Source organism: Geotrypetes seraphini, chromosome 9, assembly GCF_902459505.1.
Source record: "Geotrypetes seraphini chromosome 9, aGeoSer1.1, whole genome shotgun sequence".
In the NCBI taxonomy this organism is placed as follows: domain Eukaryota; kingdom Metazoa; phylum Chordata; class Amphibia; order Gymnophiona; family Dermophiidae; genus Geotrypetes; species Geotrypetes seraphini.
Window position 1 is genome coordinate 175,562,035 of NC_047092.1, and position 21,589 is coordinate 175,583,623.

The window sequence follows — 21,589 nt, forward strand, 5'->3', positions numbered from 1 at the left end:
AGCACTGCTGCTCAGCGCTGAGCAGCTTCCTGAATGGCTCCTGTGAATCTCACTGCAGCCATTCAGGAAGCCGCTTAGCGCCAAGCAGCAGCGCGGGAACCACGCTCCTGCTCGGTACAGCTGAATCGCCAGAGCTCGCAGCAGCAACCAGCTCAGCAGCAGGCCAGGAGTGCAGAAAGCTTGCTCCTGCCCACTACACCTCTGGACCACCAGGGATTCCAGGTACACGGGTCATTTGGAAGGTGCGGCGGCATGCAGAATATCGGCAAAAAGGAGGTACAATGGGCAGGGAGGGGGTTAAGTTACAGTGCCCGGCAGCCTGGTGGAGGCCTGCAAAGTCCGGCAGGGTGGGGTGCTGGCCCTAATATAAACCGAGACCCCCGTTTTTGGGCCAATTTTTTGGCCCAAAAATCTCGGTTTATATTTGAGTATATGTAGAATTACTGCATAATCTTAAATTCCCAGGCAAAGAATTCCACATAATTGGTCCTGCCACAGAAAAGGCTGATTTCATAGTCTCAATGTACATCTGCACATTTTCCTACATCTGATAACATCTGCTTTTCAAATCTATATATATGTCTAGGCTGATTCCTAGATATTTTAAGGAGATTCCATGTATGTAAATGACCATATATCCTCTGGTGCATTAATTTCACAATCTTATATTGAATTTGTGCTAAGAGTCTTCCAGCAATCAGCAGAATTAAGAGGTAATGAATCGGTAACTTTAATTTAATGGGACGTAGCTCTTCCCAGGCCTCTTTATGCTTCCTCCCCATCTTTGTCTTGATTTATAATGCCAGCTACCATAGACACTAGGCTGTGTCCATTCTCGAGATCTGTAAGGGAAGTCCTTGAGGCTAACCCTCAGCACTGTTCTTTAGCCATTGGGGATCTCACCCTTGTAGCACCAGCATGCCATATCTGCCAATTCCGTGGGACAGGGAACCTACAAGTAGACTTGTGCAGCATATAATGATAAGTGAGTGAAATCTGATGAACTTCTCAGGTAAGGATTGAAAATCAAGAACAGATTAATATAATTAGCGTTATTGAGAATGTTGAACAGAAGTCATTTGGCCACTTGTCCACATGGAACAGTATTGAGGAAGTAAGCCTATTTCACTGAGCAACCCTTAATATCTTGGGGCCAAACCCACTCTATTATCCAGTTGCCACAGTTTTGAAATAGTTTGAACTTCAGCCGTAGGCACAGCAGATAATCTTATTAACTGTATTAAAGCAGCTATGCCACCACCTAGCAAATTTCAAACCTGTTTGAGTATGTATTGAGCCACTTGAAGTGTTCTCTTCTTTATTATCCATCCACACCAGCCCAAACGGATGGGTTTACGCTCCTCTGCCAGCAGGTGGAGACTGAGAACACATTGACTTTTGGCAGTAGTACAAATGCTGTGCAGTCCCATCTACAATCAGTCTGTTCTCAGTCTCTAGCAGGTGGAGGTGGTAAACGTCTGTGCAGTCTTTCTTCTCGTTAGTTAGGGCCTGTTGGATCTGATTAGTGGCCTTTAAATTGCCCCTTTTTTGCAGTCCGGACAGAGCTTGGGGGTCTGTACAACCTCAGGAGTGCCACACTTGAGTGGTTGAGTTCCACCCCCACCTCCCTAAATTTTAATTAGAGGTGCCTCAGCTGTACGCCTTGAAAGGTCACTCCTGCCTTTGAACCACCAGGGATACTAAAGATATGTGGAGGAGGCAGGAGGGGAGGTTAAAATTCTTAGAATTGGCTGGGACAGGAGGCGGGAGAGATCCCCCCCCACCCTCTGTCCCGGCCACTTCTGGACCACCAGGTCTCATGGCAGGCAGGTTTGGGAGGGGGGGGGGGCGGGACAGCACTGATCCGAACATAAAACGAGACCCCCATTTTTGGGCCATTTTTGGTGCAAAAATCTCAGTATATCATAAAAATAGAAACATATATCGGGCCTAAAATGTTGATGACCAGGTAGTGGTTGAATCATGCTTGGGATTTAGGGAGTAGGTATATCAAGTGACTAAATCCAAGAGAAAGACCAAGGTGGTATGCTCAGTGCAAAAGCACCACCCTTAGCAATTCAGCTTCTTAACTACAGTACTAGTGGCATGTCGGAGTTTAGCTAAAAACTAGCTAATGAAGTTAACTTGGAATGCATAGGTTGCAGAGCTGTATAACTTTATCAGTCATTTGGACATTTTGTTACAGATCATTTATTTGCCTTCTGGTTGCATTGAGCAATGTTTATCTGATCTTTCCAGCATTGTACTAACCTGTGTTTTTTTTCCTAGTGCTCTTCTGCTTTAGGCCTTTCCTTAGTGTAGCCTTTGGGAGGTGCCTGGTCTCTCCTTCATGTATAGCCAAGCTCTCACAGTGTGCAAGTGTTTGAGCCTTTGCCTCTTCATTGCTGAAACCTAGATCTGCTTCATCGAGGAACTTTAATTTTTAATCCTTCATTTCTTATCTCCCATTTTGTTTTGTTGCATTTAAGTTGTACTTTTCATAAATACTGTGAGTGTAAAGGGTGCACACCTGTATTCTACATGTATCATTTTGGGACCAGTAAGTTTTGCTATTCTGTATCATCTAGGATTGGGCCCTGGGGCAGAAACTGGTATTGGTTATCAAATCTTGCAATCCCACACAGCACTACTGCTGATCTCTCAGGTTGGGTCCCGGTGCTTCTTAAATTCATGTTTTTGAATTGTTTTGATTGTATTTCTAGCAGTGGTTCAAGGACAAAATTCAGTTCCCTTAAATATCTGAAACATGAAGACTAGCAAAAAGTTTCAAGTGTGGGATATTGAAAGTTCCAAGAGCCAATTGCTTTGATTGTTCCTTTCTATGAAAGCTTGTTACTGACATTCTTTCCCTTCCCACAACACATGCACGTGCACACACATCCACCAACCCACCCAACCCTCCTAAAGTTCCATTTCTCAGAAAATAAAAAATGCTCAGTGGCTTTTCCTTCTCTGCCACTAACATGATGCTGGGCATGAACCAAACAGACTTTTAGCAGGCTTGCATCTTGTATCTCTGTGCTTTATAGAACTCTACATTTGTATAAATGTCTCCTCCCAAAAATTCAGCCGTTGAAGATGTTGAGACCTCAGAAGTTTGTTGTCAAAGGGGTGAGGTGCCTAAGTTAGATGAGTGCCATTGAGTAGGTGAGGATAGATTGAAGAATGAAAGTTAGGTGGTTAGCACTGATTTTCCCTTGGCCAGCCATATCTAGGTGCTGTGTTAGTGGGTATGAGTCTGGCATGTCACATCCTTCCTCTCTTCTGCTGAAACTAAAAAAAAAAATTGTAGCCTGGACCCCCTACTTGCATAATTATTAAAGCAATAAAAGATGACGCACGGACAGGAGAAAAGATAGTTACCCTTCTGGCTTAGGTTTGAAGAGGAATGGCAATAGCTTAGAGACTGAATTAATTCTTTGCTTTAGTATTTTCGGAAGAAGATGCAAGAGATCTATCTGAACCGGATTAATTTGGTCTCTACAGAAGAAGATGCAAGAGATCTACCTGAACCGGATTAATTTGGTCTTTACCGAAGAAGATTTCAAGAGATCTACCTGAACCGGATTAATTTGGTCTTTACCGAAGAAGATTTCAAGAGATCTACCTGAACCGGATTAATTTGGTCTTTACCGAAGAAGATTTCAAGAGATCTACCTGAACCGGAAATGGTTTTCAAGGGTGATGAGGTGGAGGAATTGAAAGAAGTCTTGGTGAACCTGGAAGACGTACTAAGCCAAACTGACAAGTTAAAGCGTGATAAATCAGCTGGACCGGATGGCCTACATCCAAGGGCCTTGAAAGAACTCAAACATGAAATTGCTGATATGTTAGTGATCGCTAAAATCATCTGTAGTACCTGAATATTGGAGAGTTGCCAATGTTATGCCGATTTTTTAAAAAGGGTTCCAGGTTAGATCTGGGGCATTACAGGCCAGTAAGCCTGACCTCCGTGCCAGGCAAAATAGTGGAAACAATTATAAAAAATAAAATTGTGGAACATGTAGACAAACATGATTTAATGAGACAGTCGGCATGGGTTCAGCCAAGGGAGGTCTTGCTTCGCCAATTTGCTTGACTTCTTTGAAGGTGTAAATAAACGTGGATAAAGTCGAGCCGATTGATATAGTGTATCTAGATTTCCAGAAAGCTTTTGACAAAGTTCCTCATGAGAGGCTGCTGAGAAAATTAAAGAATCGGGATAGGAGGCAATGTTCAGTTTTGGACAGAAAACAGAGTGTAGGGTTATATGGCCATTTTTCTCAATGGAGGAAGGTAAATAGTGATGTGCTGCAGGGACCTATACTATTTAACTTATTTATAAATGATCTGGAAATTGGAACTACGAGTGAGGTGATTAAATTTGCAGATGACTCTAAACTTCAAAGTTGTTAAAACGCATGTAGACTCTGAAAAACTGCAGGAAGATTTTAGGAAATTGGAAGACTGAGCATCCAAATGGCAGATGAAATTTAATGTAGACAAATGCAAAGTGATGCACATTGGGAAGAATAGTTACTAGATGCTAGGATCCACCTTGGGGGTCAGCACTCAAGAAAAAGAGCTAGGTGTGACACTTTCCGCCCAATGTTCGGTGGTGGCCAAAAAAAGCAAACGATACCAGGAATTATTAGAAAAAGGATGGTAAACAAGACTAAGAATGTCATAATGCCTCTGTATTGCTCAACGGTGAGGCCTCACCTTGAGTATTGTGTTGAGTTCTGGCGGTCTTATCTCAAAAAAGATATAGTGGCACTAGAAAAGGTTCAAAGAGTGACCAAGATGATAAAGGGGATGTAACTCCTCTCGTATGAGGAAAGACTAAAGAGGTTAGGGCTCTTCAGCTTGGAAAAGAGACAGCAGAGGGGAGATATGATTGAAGTCTACAAAATCCTGAGTGGAGTAGAATGGGTACAAGTGGATCAATTTTACTGCATCAAGATTTGCAAAGGCTAGGGGACAGTGGGAGGTAGGTTAGATGAGACGTGAAGGACTTGAGGGGTGGTTTTTGTAGCTCAGAAAAAAGGGGCATTAGAAAGAGGCGTGGACTGTAATTTTTTCTATGCACAGGTGGACAGGATAGAGAAGGAGTGGCCTAGGCTGAGTGAATTTAAGTGAAAGGGGGGAGTAATTACAGGACTGCCAGCTTGTGGCTCTTCCCTCCCCCATATTTTGCCCTTCTGGTGAGAGAAAGTGGACTGTGCTGTAATTATTATTATTTTTTTTAACATTCTAGTGGGAGGTAGTGGGAATTACAGTTAGAGTGCTCTGTTAATATCCATTAGGCACTCCCCTGGATTTGCACAATTTGCAATTTGGACAGGCGAGAGCCAGACCAAATCACAATCATTTTTAAGTTTGAGCAGAAGAGAGAGGCATTGGCAACTTGAGATGGAGTAAATTTATGAGGGCACTTAACTGACTAATGCTGATTTTGTAGAGGTTAGAAAAGCAGGATGCAAGGTCAAATCCTGCTTCTCCCCCAATACACTTTCTGGCTTTGGACAAGTCACTTCACCCTTCACTGCTCCGGTACAATGGAATATGAGTCCAGATTTCAAAAAGGCAAGCAATACATTTAAAACTCGAGCCAACTCATTTTAGACACCCAAAGGCTTAGTGCCCTAATTCTAGACAGCTAAGTTTTATTTATTTAGAGTGAAAAATCTAGCTGGCTAGCTTCTGATGAAAATTAGCTTAACTTGTTCTGCCAAAATGTGAAAACCTTTGAAAATTGGTCTGCCTGTGATGACCAGGCACATCTCTGTAATGCATGACTGCACATCTGTCTTGTAACAGGTTGTGCAGTAAAATTTGTGGTTTGGCAGGTGTCATATTGTGAACACTTCAGCTAAGGCCCCTGGAACACATATTCTCCCTTTCTAAGTCCCTTGTGCTGGATTGAACCAGACCTTAGAAGTTTCTTGTTAAAGGGGTGAGGTACCTACATTACTGACCAGCATCATTCTTTATAAAGGAAAAAAATCATTCTTATGCATGATTTATACCTTTTTGTTCTCATTCTCCCTATTGTTTTGTTTTATTTCTACTGGTGCACATTACTGTGGAAAAGAAGGGTACCGACTTGCTGTTGTGGATTGTGATTTTTCTTTTTTTTTTTCTATTATTTTGTTCTACTTTTGTGTTAAGAGCAGCGAGTTATTACCCTGTGCATATATAAAGATGATATGTACATAAATTACAAATTCCTGAAAGCTGAACTGGAATTGCAGTAATGTGTTGTGGCTTGGATCCTCGCAGGAGTGTATCTCGCAGTCAGCAGTGAAAACAAAGTTTGAGCAGCACACTATCAGAGCTAAACAGATACTAAATACGGTGAAAAATACTATGGACACCATAAACGTGGCGGCAGCGGACAAAAGGTGAGGCTCCAAATCATCTTATCTTTTACTATATGTCCTAAATGCATAGACTACTGGAGAAGGAAGAAAGTATTTGACAAGTGTGTCGCAAACTTTTTAAGCTGCGGCACACTAATCTCGGGGCTGCAGCTGGAGAACATCCGGAAATGCGTGGATGTCCTCCAGCCACAGCCCTGGGCCTCCTATTACCATCGGTGGGGGTGGGGTGCTGTAGAGGGAGAGATGAGGCGAAGGCGCAGAGGCGCTGACTGGCTACAAGACGTGCTTCGCGCCACAAGGGGCACGTTAGGCTCTAAGCAGCCAGCCGGCGCTGGCACCTCTCCTTGCTGGCATCTCGGAGCACACCTGGAATCTGCCAGGGCACACAGTTTTGATACACTGAGCTAGGATGTATACAATGATATTAGAGGGGTGTGTAAGGGTGGTGGGTTTAAGATCGGTTAATTTACTAATGAGTTTTAGAACGTTTCACAATATTGGAGCAGCCGATCCTTATTCCATATTGAAGAGTAAGACATTTCTCCACATCAGTCTTCTGGAGCCAAGAACAGTATTGTTTTCTTTTGAAATATTTGCACATCATCTCCACATCATTAACATTTGTCCTTAAAGACAATCAGATGGCGATGATTGGATTTTTTTTTCTTTTGTGAACAAAAGTGCTGGTTCCCTTAATTTTTAAGTTGAGGCAACTAGAATTTGGGGCATTCACTTCTCAATCAGGTAACCTTTTAGCCCTTTTTGATTTGCCGGGGAAACAAAGCAGTTGACAGACAAGGAGAGCAGAGTTCTGGCTGGTCCTTACGTACCACAATTGTTCATCTTCCAGAATCTTACAAGGAGACTAGCGAAAAATCGGCTAGTACAGGATAAGATAGGTAGAGAATGGATTTGGGTACTTAGGTCACATATGTGTACAGATCTGGAAAAAGTGACTAAAATAGTATGAAAATAGCCGATTTTTCTTGTCATAAGTATAAAAGAATGGGGTTTACTGTTGTATTATAAATTTGCACTGACACAATTCATTAAAACCTCTGTTTTTTTGTTGTTGTTTCTGGTCATTTTAGTCACCTTTTCCCAAAGGTGGTCACATATCCTTCCCATACAGCTAATAGCCAAGAATGTAAAAATTTGTGAGGGTGACAAACACCACACAGGTCTCAACAAAACTGGGGGGGGGGGTTCTGGCTCCCCCCCCTTGGATTACAGGACCTGTTATGTTAGCTAACTTAATTTTTATCTTTTAAAACTTTTAAAATTTTATTTTAGTACTTTATTGTATGAACCTAGCCTTGTCTTTTAAACTTGGAGTTCCTTTCTTATTATTTACTTTTTATGTAAATAGTCTTGACCAGTTTGAAATAGCAAACACAGTATAATAAGTGTAAAATAAAGACAATCATCATGGTGATTCTATCTATTATCCCAGGACAAGCAGCCAGCATATTCTCACTAATGGGCGATGTCACCGACGGAGCCCCAGTACAGAAACTTAGTGAGAATATCTGCCTGCTGTCTCTGGATAACACCTGTTACAGTAAGTAACTGTGCTTTAGGGCATGCTCTGCCATTTAAATAAGTTTGGCTGAAAAAAAAAAATAGACAGAAAAGCTCAAATCTCCATTGTCCCTGCTACTTGAGGGTTTCTTTATGAAGGAGCCTCTGACCATGAAAAAGAGCTCCCTCCAGTGGGTATTTCTAGAACACACTGAATAGAAGTAAATTCATCCTGCTGTTTCTTTCGAGCTTACAAATCCTTGCTTTGGGTACTTTGAACTTGCAAGTGAGTAGACTGGAAATTAATAGTGCTCTCTTTATCACTGCTTAGGGTTCATGCAATGGAAGAGAGAGAAGATCAGATAGACAGACTATATTTTGTTCAAAATCAGTTGGCTTTGTTAACAGAGGATATAAAGAAAAGAATTAAAGAGGTTACAGAAGAAGTAGCATCAAAGGTAAGTTTACAGGTCTTGTGTCCTACTTTAAGGTAGCAGGCATACTTTCTGGAGATCATTTTTCAACATTCAATAATTGAACAGGAAGTTGCCTCTGGTTTAATAACCAACACGATTGATTGATTGATTTATTGTATTTAAAAATTTCTTACTTGCTCCATACTCTAGTTCTGCGTGAGTTATACAGCTACATAAACAGATAAAATAAAAACAATAAAAATTAACATAAAATACAAACAAATGAAATCTGCTTCCTCAACAAATTTTCATTTAAAACACAGATCATTCTGGAAAATATTGCACAAACAATGCAGTTTTTAGCAACTTCCTAAAACTTAATAAAGTGTATGTTTTTTTTACTTCCAAGTGGTAAAAGTATTCTACAACAATGCACCTTGAACTGCTATCATGGAGTGATGACAATTCCTTAATCTCAACAATGAAACAAACTGTGGACAAAACACAATGTTCTTGACATTCCTTTATTTCTTCAATCAATGATAAAATAATGTCCACATAAACCATATTAAAAACTAACGGACCCGACACAGGGCATGTTTCGGCTAACAAAGCCTTTCTCAAGGGTCCGGTCATTAAATAATACGCTAGTATTGTGGAGTTGGTTTCCAAATCGCAAATTCCAATGTGGAGAACGGAGCAGGACCAGACCGCTGATGTACAGTTTTCTGCTCCGTTCTCCACATCGGAATTTGCGATTTGGAAACCAACTCCACAATACTAGCGTATTATTTAATGACCGGACCCTTGAGAAAGGCTTTGTTAGCCGAAACACAGCCTGTGTCCGGTCTGTTAGTTTTTAGTACGGTTGATGTGAACATTATTTTATTATTCATTGAAGAAATAAAGGAACGTCAAACACATTGTATTTCTTTAGCACTCTCCAGACCAGTAGAGGTTAACTTTACGAATGGGTATATATCTAATCATGACCAGCAGGTGGAGACTGAAAACAAAACTTTGGAACAGTATATCCTAGCCCCTCCTCTCTATTTCCCTCAGTCTTCTTTCAGTCTCCAGCAGGTGTTGAGTGATCTGTACCCATCTCCCTTGGTAGGGCTGTTGGAATTTGTTTAGGGGGTTTATTGTCCCTGTTTTTAGCCGGATGGAGCTTGGGCGGACTCTGTTTGGGGGTTCGTCCGACCTCGGGGGTGTCAAACCCGGCGGGTCACGAGCGGGGTCCCTCCCCCCACTTCCTCCACCTCCCCACATTTTTTTAGAGGAGCCTCAGCAGTAAGCCTTGCCCCCTAAATCAAGCAAGGCATATTGCTTTGAGAGCCTGTGGAGTCTGTTCTGTAAAAAAAAAAAAAAAAATCCTGAGGTAGTGCTGGTCTGGAGGGTTGTATCCCTTTAAGAAAACTGTATTTTACTGTATTTTTTCAACTAACCGGCACTTTTTTGCAGCTAGGTCGCGTATGGAGCAATGAGCACTTCTAAAGGGAAAAAGTGCTCATTGTGCTCCAGACGCGAGGCACTCGCGGCCGGCCTGTGCAAGCGGTGTTCAGGCCGGTGCGGTGGAGGAGCTCCGTCGGCAGCGGCTGCAGGCGCCCAGAGCTCCCCGCCGATGGTGCCTCGCGAGTCGGCAGGGAACGGTGGGGAAGCCCGGTCTTCTCCGTCCGCCCACGGAGGGATTCCCCAAACCGCCGACGGTCGGGTTTTAGAGGATTCCCTCTCAGCTGATTTTTTGACAGCTGATGCCGGCTTGCCTGCTTTAGCGGCTGAGACTATTCAGGTTTCTCAGCCGCTTCAGGCTATGGAGGGAGCTTTTTTGGCGGGAAAACCGCCATCTTCTCTGTCTGGCCCCTCCATTTTGTCTTCCACCTCAGGTGACCTTCCCCCTGTTTTGACTATGCAGGGGCAAGGTTCTACTGGGTCCCCTGCTGTGGCAGGGAGTCCCTTGGGACCCTCGGGGGGTTTTTCTCCTGAATTTTTCTTTTCTTTATGCAGAGCCTATTTTCAGGCGGCTGGGGGTCCCGGTTGCGCCCAGGGGGTTTCGGGGGGTGGGTTTTCCTCCGCGCTCCCTGCGGCTTTGCCTCTTTCGTCTGGCGTGACGTCCCCTCCGCCGCCTCCCTTGTCCAAGCGTCCGCGGGTGTCGTGGGATGAGAATTTGTGGTCGGAGGAACGGGTCGGTCTGGAGGAGGACCTGGACCCTTCTGAGGAGTTCCAGGACTCTCTGGAGGGGACGGAAGCTGGCGGCGGGTTGTCGGATTTCCCGTTCTCCAGTGACGAGGCGTCCGTGGTGCGCCTTTTTCAGAAAGATGAGCTGCCTGACCTTATTCAGCAGGTTTCTTCGGTTTTGCGTTTTGAGGATGCGCCGCCGGAGACTCCGCGTGTGGGGGACCCCCTGTTACGGGGGATCCGTTCCGTTTCCCGCTCTTTTCCTATGCATCAGGATATTCGGGATATTATTCTGGAGCAGTGGAAAACGCCGGAGACGCCGTTTCGGCTGGCGCGCAGCATGGCTCGCCTGTATCCCATTCCTGAAGGGGATCGGGCTACGTTAGCTTCGCCAGTCGTGGATGCGGTGGTCTCGGCAATTTCCAAGCGGCATACCGTGCCTGTTGAGGGCGGTTCTGCCTTGCGGGACTCTGAGGAGCGCAAATTGGAGAGCATCCTTAAGCAAAATTTTCAGGTCTCTGCCTTTGGGGTCCAGGCGGCTATTTGTGGGGGACTGGTCGCTCGCGCCGTGTTTCGGTGGGCGGAGCGGGTCTTGGATCGAGAGTCTGACGACTGGTCTCTGGTGGATCAGGAGGTAGCGAAGATTGAGATGGCGGCCTCATTCCTCTCAGATGCTCTATATGACTTGGTGCGGATCTCGGCTAAGTCTATGGCTTTTGGCGTGGCCGCAAGGCGTGTGTTGTGGCTGCGCGCTTGGGCGGCGGATGCTGCGTCCAAAGCTAAGCTTACTAAATTTCCCTTTCGGGGGTCGTTTTTGTTTGGAGAGGACTTGGATAAGTTGATTCAGACTCTGTCGGACTCGAAAGTTCCCCGTCTGCCGGAGGACCGTGCCCGCCCGGCGTCTCGGGGGGGTGTGGCCCGGGGGCGTTTGCGGGACTTTCGCAAGTATCGCCCTGGGCGTGGGGCTGCTTCTTTCCAGTCTCCGGGATTTTCCCGGGGTCGGTTCTTCCAGCGCATGCAGCCCTTTCGGGGGGCCCGTCGGGGGGCAGGGAATCCCTCCGCCGGTTCCCCCGCTTCCCGTCCTGCACAATGACGCCTTGCCGGCGCCCCCTTTGGTTCCGGTGGGGGCCCGGCTGCGCGAATTTTTCCCCAAATGGGCCGAGATCACGTCCGATCAGTGGGTCCTGGAGGTGGTGCGGGACGGTTATGCCCTGGAGTTCGCCCGCTCTCTGCCGGATTTTTTCCTCGCTTCTCCATGTCAGACTCCGGGGAAGACGCAGGCTTTTCGCCAGACCCTTCAGCGCTTGCTAGATCTCAGGGCAGTTGTTCCGGTGCCCCCTCCGGAGTGGGGCACGGGCAGGTACTCCATTTACTTTGTGGTGCCCAAGAAGGAGGGGACCTTTCGGCCCATCCTCGATTTGAAAGGGGTCAACAGGGCTCTCAAGATTCCCTCTTTCCGTATGGAAACTCTGCGGACGGTCATTCTGGCGGTTCAGCCGGGGGAGTTTCTCACTTCTCTCGATCTGACGGAGGCCTACTTGCATGTTCCCATTCGGGCCTCTCATCAGCGTTTCCTGCGCTTTGCGATCTTGGGTCGGCACTTTCAGTTCTGTGCGCTTCCCTTTGGGCTGGCCACGGCTCCTCGGACGTTCACCAAGGTGATGGTGGTCGTCGCGGCAGCCTTGCGGTCGGAGGGCATCCTGGTACACCCCTACCTGGACGACTGGTTAATTCGGGCAAAGTCGTTGCAGGAAAGCTCCCGGGTTACTGCTCGGGTGGTGGAGTTTCTCCTGTCGCTGGGCTGGGTGGTCAACCTTTCCAAGAGTCGGTTGGTTCCGGCTCAGCGTCTGGAGTACCTAGGGGTGCTGTTCGACACCTCCTTGGGGAAGGTCTTCCTCCCAGAGGGCCGGGTGAGCAAATTGCAATCTCAGATTCGCCTGCTTTTGGCGTCCCGGTGTCCTCGGGCGCGAGATTTCCTCCAGGTCTTGGGGTCGATGGCGGCGTCCCTGGACGTGGTGAGGTGGGCGCGGGCCCACATGCGTCCTCTCCAGTATGCTCTGCTCCGGAGGTGGTCTCCCCAGAGGCACGGGATGGATGTTCCGGTTCCCCTGCGAGGCTTGGCGCGCTGCAGTCTGCGTTGGTGGCTCCAGACCCCTCACCTAGTTCAGGGGGTGGGTCTGGATCTCCCGCAGTGGACGGTGCTCCTGATGGATGCGAGTCTCCTGGGTTGGGGGGCTCAGTGTTTGGGTCACTCAGCTCAGGGCACCTGGTCCGCGGAGGAGGCCGCCTGGTCGATCAACGTGTTGGAGACCAGAGCGGTCCGTCTGGCGCTGTTGGCTTTCCACTCCCTGTTGCTGGGCAAGTCGGTCAGAGTGCTGTCGGACAATGCCACGGCGGTGGCTTATGTCAATCGTCAGGGGGGCACCAAGAGCACTCAGGTGGCGCAGGAGGCGGCTCTGCTCATGGTTTGGGCGGAGTCCCATCTGCTGGACCTCTCGGCCTCTCATATAGCCGGAGTAGAAAATGTTCAGGCAGACTTCCTCAGTCGTCACTTCCTAGATCCAGGAGAGTGGTGTCTCGGCGCCGAGGCGTTTCAGTTGATAGTGCAGGCTTGGGGGCAGCCCCTGATGGACCTGATGGCCACGGGTGGCAACGCCAAAGTGCCCCGCTTCTTCAGTCGTCGCAGGGACGGTCTGGCCGAGGGTCTGGATGCTCTGGTCCAGTAGTGGCCAACGGAGGGGCTGTTGTATGTGTTCCCTCCTTGGCCGCTGGTGGGCAGAGTGCTTCTTCGCATTGTTCACCATCCGGGTTTGGTGGTGCTGGTGGCGCCGGATTGGCCTCGCCGTCTGTGGTATGCGGATCTGGTGAGGCACCTGGTAGCGGATCCTCTTCCTCTGCCTCTCTCGGACGACCTTCTGATGCAGGGTCCCATTCCCATGTTCGACCCGTCTCCCTTCTGTCTTACGGCGTGGCTTTTGAAAGGGGTCGCCTTAGCAAGAAGGGATATTCAGACAAGGTGATCTCTACACTGTTGGGGTCCCGGAGGCTTTCTACCTCTCGGGCTTATGTGCGGGTTTGGCGTCTCTTTGAGGAATGGTGTCGGGCGCGGGGAGTGACCTCTTTTCGCGCTTCTCTGCCTAACATTCTGGAGTTCTTGCAGGATGGCCTGGATAGAGGCCTGGCTTGGTCTTCTCTCCGGGTTCATCTTGCGGCCCTGTCGGCTTTTCGAGGGTTGGTGTCAGGTCAGCGTTTATCGGCTCTTCCTGATGTGATTCGGTTTTTGCGGGCGGCCAAGTTGCTTAGGCCTCCCCTACGGCCCTCGGTTCCCTCTTGGGATCTTAATCTGGTTCTCTCTGTTTTGGTGCGTCCGCCTTTCGAGCCCTTGGACGACTGTTCTTTGAAGGACCTTACTTTGAAGGCGGTCTTTTTGGTGGCCATTACTTCTGCTAGGCGTATTTCTGAGCTGCAGGCTTTCTCTTGTAGGGCTCCCTTCTTGGAGTTTTCTAGGGAGCGGGTCGTCTTGCGGCCTGTTCCTTCCTTTCTGCCGAAGGTTGTTTCTCCTTTTCATGTCAATCAATCGGTGGTTCTCCCGGTCTTGGGTGGTCGGGAGGGCTCTTCTGAGCAACGGCAGCTGCGCAAGTTGGATGTCGGTCGGGTCCTTCGCTCTTATGTGCAGCGGACCCAGGAATTCCGGAAGTCCGATCATCTCTTTGTCCTCCTGGCGGGTCCTCGTCGGGGAGCTGGCGCTTCTAAGGTTACTATTGCGCGCTGGATCAAGGAGACGATTGCTTCCGCTTATCTTCTGAAACAGCAGCCTGTTCCGGAGTTTCTCAAGGCTCATTCCACTCGGGGTCAGGCGGCTTCTTGGGCTGAGTCGTCGCTCGTGCCTCCAGTGGATATTTGTAAGGCTGCGGTTTGGTCCTCCTTGCATTCCTTTGTTCGTCATTATCGGGTTGATGTGCAGGCGCGTCGGGACGTGGTGTTCGGTGAGCGTGTACTGGTATCGGCCCTTCGGGGGTCCCGCCCGTGAGAGGGACTGCTTTGGTACGTCCCATTCGTAAAGTTAACCTCTACTGGTCTGGAGAGTGCTAAAGAAGGAGAAATTAGGTTCTTACCTGCTAATTTACTTTCTTTTAGCTTCTCCAGACCAGTAGAGGTCCCCACCCTGTCTGTTGTTGTTGTTGTTGTTGGGGCTGTTGCGCGGGCAGTTTTTGGTTTTTGCTGCGGGTTCTAGTATTTTTCTAGGGCCGGGGAGAATTGAAGAACAGCGGCTGTGGCTCGGCTGGCTTAGCTGGCGAGCTGTGGGGACATTCTTCCTTCGGGAATTTCTCCTCTGCATTTTCCAACAGCATTTTTGGGTATGTTATTTGTTACTCCTTTCGGAGTATTGTTTTTTCTCTCTGTTGTTTTCCAGTTCTTGGTTCTGCTTGGCTATTCGGCAGACTGAGGGAAATAGAGAGGAGGGGCTAGGATATACTGTTCCAAAGTTTTGTTTTCAGTCTCCACCTGCTGGTCATGATTAGATATATACCCATTCGTAAAGTTAACCTCTACTGGTCTGGAGAAGCTAAAAGAAAGTAAATTAGCAGGTAAGAACCTAATTTCTCCTTTGTCCACAGTGTTTCGTTGTTGGATTGCTCCTTTTTCTGTGGAATATTGGATCTTCCTGTTTTTGCTTCTCACAGTTTGACATACTGCAGGGGTGTCCAATGTCGGTCCTCGAGGGCCGCAATCCAGTCGGGTTTTCAGGATTTCCCCAATGAATATGCATGAGATCTATTAGCATACAATGAAAGCAGTGCATGCAAATAGACCTCATGTATATTCATTGGGGAAATCCTGAAAATCCGACTGGACTGCGGCCCTCGAGGACCGACATTGGACATCCCTGACATACTGTTAACTCCTTAATCTCACCTGTCTCAATGAGGGCACTTTCAAACAATGTTGTTCCTCAGAGCGCAATGTCCTAGTTGGATGATAACAAGTTGAAAAGACAACTAACTACTGTTGCTAGTTGTGTGTGGATCAGCTTGTAGATCAAACAAAGCACTTTTCAATTTGAGCTGAAACAGGCAACCAATGCAACTGAAACAAAATTGGCGTTATATGCTTAAACTTGGTGGCACCTACAATTAATCGTGCCGCAGCAATTTGAACTAATTTAGTTTTAAGTATGTTTTAATTTCTTTTATGATTTGATTTTAACTTTTAATTAGGTATCTCTTTATACAGCAGCTAAATGATTTATTTATTTTTATCATACAGTGCTCCCCCGAAATTTGCAGGGGTTCCGTTCCAGGAACCCCCCTCGAATCTTGAAAAACCACAAATATGTTTTTTTGTGGGGGAGACTGGAGAGGGCAGCGGGAGAGAGCAGCCGGAGCACCGGCGAGTGAAGAAAATCACTCACTGTAAGCTCCATCCGCCTCTTCCTGCACTAAAGTTGGGCCTTACCAATCAGGAGCTGCATGTCAAAGCAGCTTCTGATTGGTAAGGCCCGACTTTAGTGCAGGAAGAGGCGATCGGAGTATACAGCGAGTGATTTCCTTCACTCGTCGGCGCTCCGGCTGCTCTCTCCTTCCTCTCCAGCTGTCCTCTCCTGGTCGGCAGTCGGAAAATACCGCAAATGACTGGGACTGCGAATCGCCGACCGTGAATGGTCGGGGGAACACTGTATTTGCATCATGATTATTTGGCTGAGGAAAATACAATTGTCATTAACACACAGCATAAGATGTGCTCGGTTGGATCAGGCTTGTGGTCTGTTGAGCACAGCATCCTGTCTCTGGGTGGTGAATTGGGCCCACTTGGAAGTGCCTGGCAGTTCTTAAGATGGAGATCCATTGCCTTTAAGTTACTTCCCAGAAGTAAGAGGCGACAATCCCCCACTTCTGCCTGACTAATTGGTATTGAACATGTTATCCAGAATCTTGTGTAAACCACCTCATCCCCTGCTAACAATTTCCACAGTTTAATTATGCTTTAATGAAGAAAGTTTCTTAAATTGGTATTAAATCTACTATGAGTTACATTCATGGACTGTCCTGTCATCCTAGTACAATTTGCAAGGATAAATAACTCAGGATTGTCTAAGCCTCTCTGATATCTTAAGTCATCTTCTCATTAAGCTCTTAATCCTTCCTTCATAAGGATGCTGCCTGTATCCCCTTTCATTTTTCTGCTAGTTTACACGTTCATTCATAATTTTAGGGAGAAAAAATTGGTTCTAGTGTTTATTAGTTTTAAGTTGCAATACAGTGTTTCTTCAGGTATCGTTATTAACAATAAAACTTAGTCATCTTCTGCTTTTATAAATCCTTAAAGTTGACAAGTCATATATGCTAGGAATTTATTAAATCCAGATGTTCTAGGCATATTCATGTTGTTTTTTTTAATTAGGTTTCTAGTGCTATGACTGATGAAATTTGTCGGCTTTCTCTACTGGTTGATGAATTTACTTCAGATTTTCATCCAGCTTTTGAAGTACTGAAAATTTATAAAAATGTAAGTTAGGCACCAAAGGATGTATTATTGATAGATGTCTTTGAATTTTAATAATCAAGACTTTGACTTCTGATTTTGTCTTTGTAATGACAAAGCACACCTGTTAAAATATTTTTTTTCACTAAAATTGCCAAATCTTTGTATTCTTACTTCACTGAAATAGCTTAAGGAAGGATCTTAAACAAAAGCTTAACGGTGCCAAAACAAGTTGGAATTGTTTGGTTTTGCAGTCACCAGTGGCGTAGAAGGAGGGAGGGTGGAAAGAACCCTGGGCACAGTCTCGGTAGGGGCGCCACCCAGTAGCATGAAATTATGTCAGAGGGAAGGTTCAAGCTGGTGTGAGCAGCCGGTAGAAGTCCCTGCTTGCTGCTGGCAAAGAATAGAAGGATAAGAGGTAGTGGGGCAGGGGGTGCAATTAAGAGACTTCCCATCACCATCCTCCCTTACTGTGCCACTGGGGGTCACCAAATGATTTCCAAATAGCTTTTTTTCATTACTCGTAGGACAAAATACATGATAAATTGGAGATATAAATGAATTGTAAAAACAGACGTGTTTTAAATAGTGTTCTTTACCCTGTTAGATTAATTACAATACTGGGCTGTGCTTTGGGCTACAGGACTCATTTGTGTAGTATGTATTTTTAATATCTAAAAATATATTTATGATGTCATTTTTAAAGGACCTAAATATACACATAGAGGAAGGCATGGGAAGAAACTTGGCCGATCGCTGTAACAATGCAGTCAACGCATCCATGCAGCAAGCGCAGGAGGACATGCTCGGTATTTTGTAGTGTTTTCTATAACCCATACCCCTTATGCCTGACTATCAAAAGCAGGTTCATTAAATGTCAGGACCACAGCACCATACTATTAGCTACCTTTCTCCTCCCAAGCACCCTCAGGCATCAATCCTTATGATGCACAGAGACTGTGTCAGCTGGGGCTCTATTTTTAGCAGAGAGGAATGGGTTCTGCAAAAGTAGGAACCAAAATACCAAATGTTGGCATGGGAGTAGGGGGCAAGCCCTCCACCTGTCATGGGTGGTGCAGCTTTCTCTTCACAGCCTGGCTGTAGATTACCTTTGTCCTGAAGTGTTTGGTGACATGCTGGAAGTTGCCCCTGCATTCAGCACTGTGTTTGCATATTGCAGGGAAAGTGCTGACAGCAGAACAGTCTGGAGTGAGTTTTCCCAGTTATAAAATGCTCCACTTTTCCAAAAGAACATATCACAGGAAGTCCCCAGTAAGCGCCTCGAGCTAGTGCTGTGTCTGAATGAGCTGAAGCTGCTGTGCTAACAGATTGCATGTTTGAAACCAATGCACTATTACAAATACTAACAGAGAAATGCCAAAGCACTACATGCAAAATGTAGAATATAGTTATTAAATAGCTATAAGAACCCTCAGCAATATTAGTCACTCATGGTAAACCACATAGTTCTGGTCTGTGTTTTTTTTATCGTGGCAGCATCAGGTGTGTATCCATTTCTTTCATCAGGTTTTCAGCGACGTCACCACTTTATGCTGAACATAATGTGTTGGGCATGATATACCATATAAATAAAAATGGTCAAGAGAAAAACTTTCCAGTGGCCAAGCTGCCTTGCAAAGATCTTTAAAAGCCAGTACTTCAGGTTACCCCCTCCCCCGAAAACCTCCTCAAGTACTGACCTCATTGGGTTAACTGCACTGACCAAAGCAGAATTTATCTTCTTAAAAAAAAGCACCAATTACTTATACTGTATATGCTAAAAACTGCTTTGTCTTCCTAGCGACACCTAAGCACAAAAAGTGCGCTTAAGTTTTAGAGTCGCGCTTAGCGCCACACTCAACAGCGCTGATATTTTCGGCACACTTTATAGGAGGAAGGAGTGGCCTAGTGGTTAGAGCTACAGCCTTAGCACCCTGAGGTTGTGGGTTCAAACCCCACGCTGCTCCTTATGACCCTGGTTAAGTCACTTAATCCCCCCATTGCCTCAGGTACACTAGATAAGAGTGTGAGCCCGCCGGGACAGACAGGAAAAAATACTTGAGTACCTGATTGTAAACTGCTTAGACAACTTTGATAGGTGCTATATAAATACCTAAAATAAACAGAATCAGGGTAACTTGAATCATTCTCAAGATCCTTTCAAATATTCCCCTGGATCTGACTGGGAATAAGTTGCATTATCAGAAAGATTTCCTGTCGTTAAGTTCTATTAGCAATTGGATAAGAAGAAATAAAGAATTCTGCGGCCCTCAGTTTCTAGTACTGCAGGAAGTATCTGTGTAGTAAATCTATTTCAAAGCAGGAAAAAGAGAGACACCAAATAAGCTTTCCACAATATTTAAATAGCTGAGAGATTCTATGCAGAGTTGCATATACTTTTCCCTGCTTTGTGTCCCTAGAAACTTCAGAGACCATGTGGTTATTAAAATGCTCTTGGTGATATTTACAACCAGTACCAGGAACTCCAGTAATCCAGTCACTCTGGCTCTGGTATCGTGACTCACCTGTTCTAAGTTGACCCTAATTAGCTAATCATCTAAATAAAGGGGAGGGGTTTAGAATCCCTGCCACTACTACCATGGTCTTGGAGAATATAAAAAGGGTGGGCCTGAAACTAGTGATGCCTGCCCACAGCTGCACACCTAGCAAGCTATAATGCGAAGGCAGGAAAATAAAGTGAAGATCAACCTCCGCGTATCGGCCTAGGACTAACATCACAGCTAGCTCAACACAGCCTTAAGGGGACAAAGGCCTGCAAAACTCATTATCTTCCTACCAGTAGATGGAGACAGAAATAGAACACAATTCTATGGAATTATTGATACATGATGAATATTAGTAGTTTTGTAATCTTAAATATTATACACGATTGAACTTTCTTTTATACAAATGGGGGAGGGGATTTTTTTAAGTGTGGTGAAGGCTAGTGTGTTGCTAAGCTTTAACCGTGCCTTTACCTTAGGAAAAGGTAAAATATCAAATAAATATTTGTTGTGGTATTGTCCAGATGTTTAACAGATATATTTTTCAATTCCTAGCAAATCTGATGCCTTTGCTGCCCTCTGGTGTTCAGTGTAACCATTACACGCTAATCCCATGCAGAAAGTTTGATCTCAGCTATGACTTGAATTGTGACAAGTTGTGCTCAGATTTTCAAGAAGATGTTGAGTTTCATTTTTCACTGGGATGGACTTCTCTTGTTAATCGATTACTTGTGCCCGACAGTACTCGCAAGTTACTGCTAGGATTTGCAGAACCAGTCTTCCAGGTATGCTGCTGAAAAATGTACAAACACCTTCCCTATTTTTTCAACCCTTGCACTATTTTTACCAGGATAAAGCAAAATGCAGAGTTTATTCCAAAATTGTCCACTAATGCAGACTCATGTGTGCATGCATCCAGTGTGCTCCTCATGCGAGTGCACTTTTTTTGTGTGTTTTGCCTAGTTGCATGCTGTCCGCTTACAGCATCAGGAAGCAAAATTTTTGTTTCATTTGTGTTGGGAAACCATACACTGAGCTTTAATATATGGTGCAAGGTTAACTGCACTGGTCTTTCCGATGACAGTTCAGTGGGAGGGAAGGAAGGGAGAGAAAATGTCTGTATGTATGGGAGAGATGTAGTTGAGTCATATCATCTTAAAACCATGCAGTGCAGGACTTTTTGGATATCTACTATAATAAAATGCTAAGCGCGCATGTGCACTCTTTACCTACGTGATCCGTGATCTGTAGGTCCGTGGCTGGCAGGAGTGCGCATGTGCGCATACAACAGTCCCTGCGGTCTTGCCAGCTCCCTTACACTTCATGCCCAGCGCAGCTCCCCCCTCACTCACTGTAAGACAGTTTGTCGTCGGCGCACCCCCCTATGGATTACAATTATTATGTATTAATCATCTGTGTACCTCTGCTTCCCCCGTGACAGCGAGATCCCGGGAAAGAGCCTCCCCTCCGAGCAGGTACAGGAAAGGGGGGTGGGAAGGGGGGGAAAGCGGGGATAGGCTGCCCGATCTGCTTGAATAACGCAGGCATGAAGGGGGAGGGAAGCAGGGAAGGAAGGGAGTAGCGGTGAGGCAAGGAGCAGATGAAGCACAATCGCAGCACGGAAGACCGAGCAAGGTGGTTGAAAAAGCGAAATGTGGGAAGGGGAAAGGGAGGGGGAGGAAGCCTACAACAAGAAAAAAAAAAAAGGACTTTATACAGAGGCGAGCAGAGGCTCTTCCGTAGCTTTAGCAGTGATCTCGGTAACGGCTCCCGGTACAATCCTCCATCTTGAATTCAAATTGAGTGGAAAAACAAATCACCGCCTAACAGAGGGGAACAAGGGCAGGAGGAAGAGGAATCTCTAGCACCCATTAATGTAACGGGCTAAAACACTAGTAGTAAATATAATTGAATTGTCTTTTAAAATTATGAACTTTAAGAAAAGTGTGGCAAATGTATGATTAAAGCTTGGGGAAATGTTACAGCTGAAGCAGAGAACCCTTATCTAGGAGAGATCTTTTGCTTGAAGTTTTTGTTCTGTTTCCCTCTTCTGAATGAGAGGACATCCTGAGGTACTGAAGGTGAAATTCCAAGAAAAGCAGCA

At 45.9% G+C, this 21,589-nt stretch overlaps 1 protein-coding gene across 2 annotated transcripts in view; it reads left to right on the forward strand.

Annotated features, from left to right (window-relative positions):
* The window catches only part of MFN1 (mitofusin 1), a 47,284-nt gene that overhangs the window by 16,771 nt on the left and 8,924 nt on the right, over window positions 1-21,589 (forward strand). For both annotated transcript variants that reach the window (XM_033958006.1, XM_033958008.1), the window contains exons 9-13: window positions 6,283-6,404; window positions 8,236-8,362; window positions 16,901-17,005; window positions 17,688-17,790; window positions 20,041-20,270. In XM_033958006.1, coding sequence (XP_033813897.1) covers window positions 6,283-6,404; window positions 8,236-8,362; window positions 16,901-17,005; window positions 17,688-17,790; window positions 20,041-20,270 — 687 coding nt within the window. The remainder of the gene's footprint in view (window positions 1-6,282; window positions 6,405-8,235; window positions 8,363-16,900; window positions 17,006-17,687; window positions 17,791-20,040; window positions 20,271-21,589) is intronic.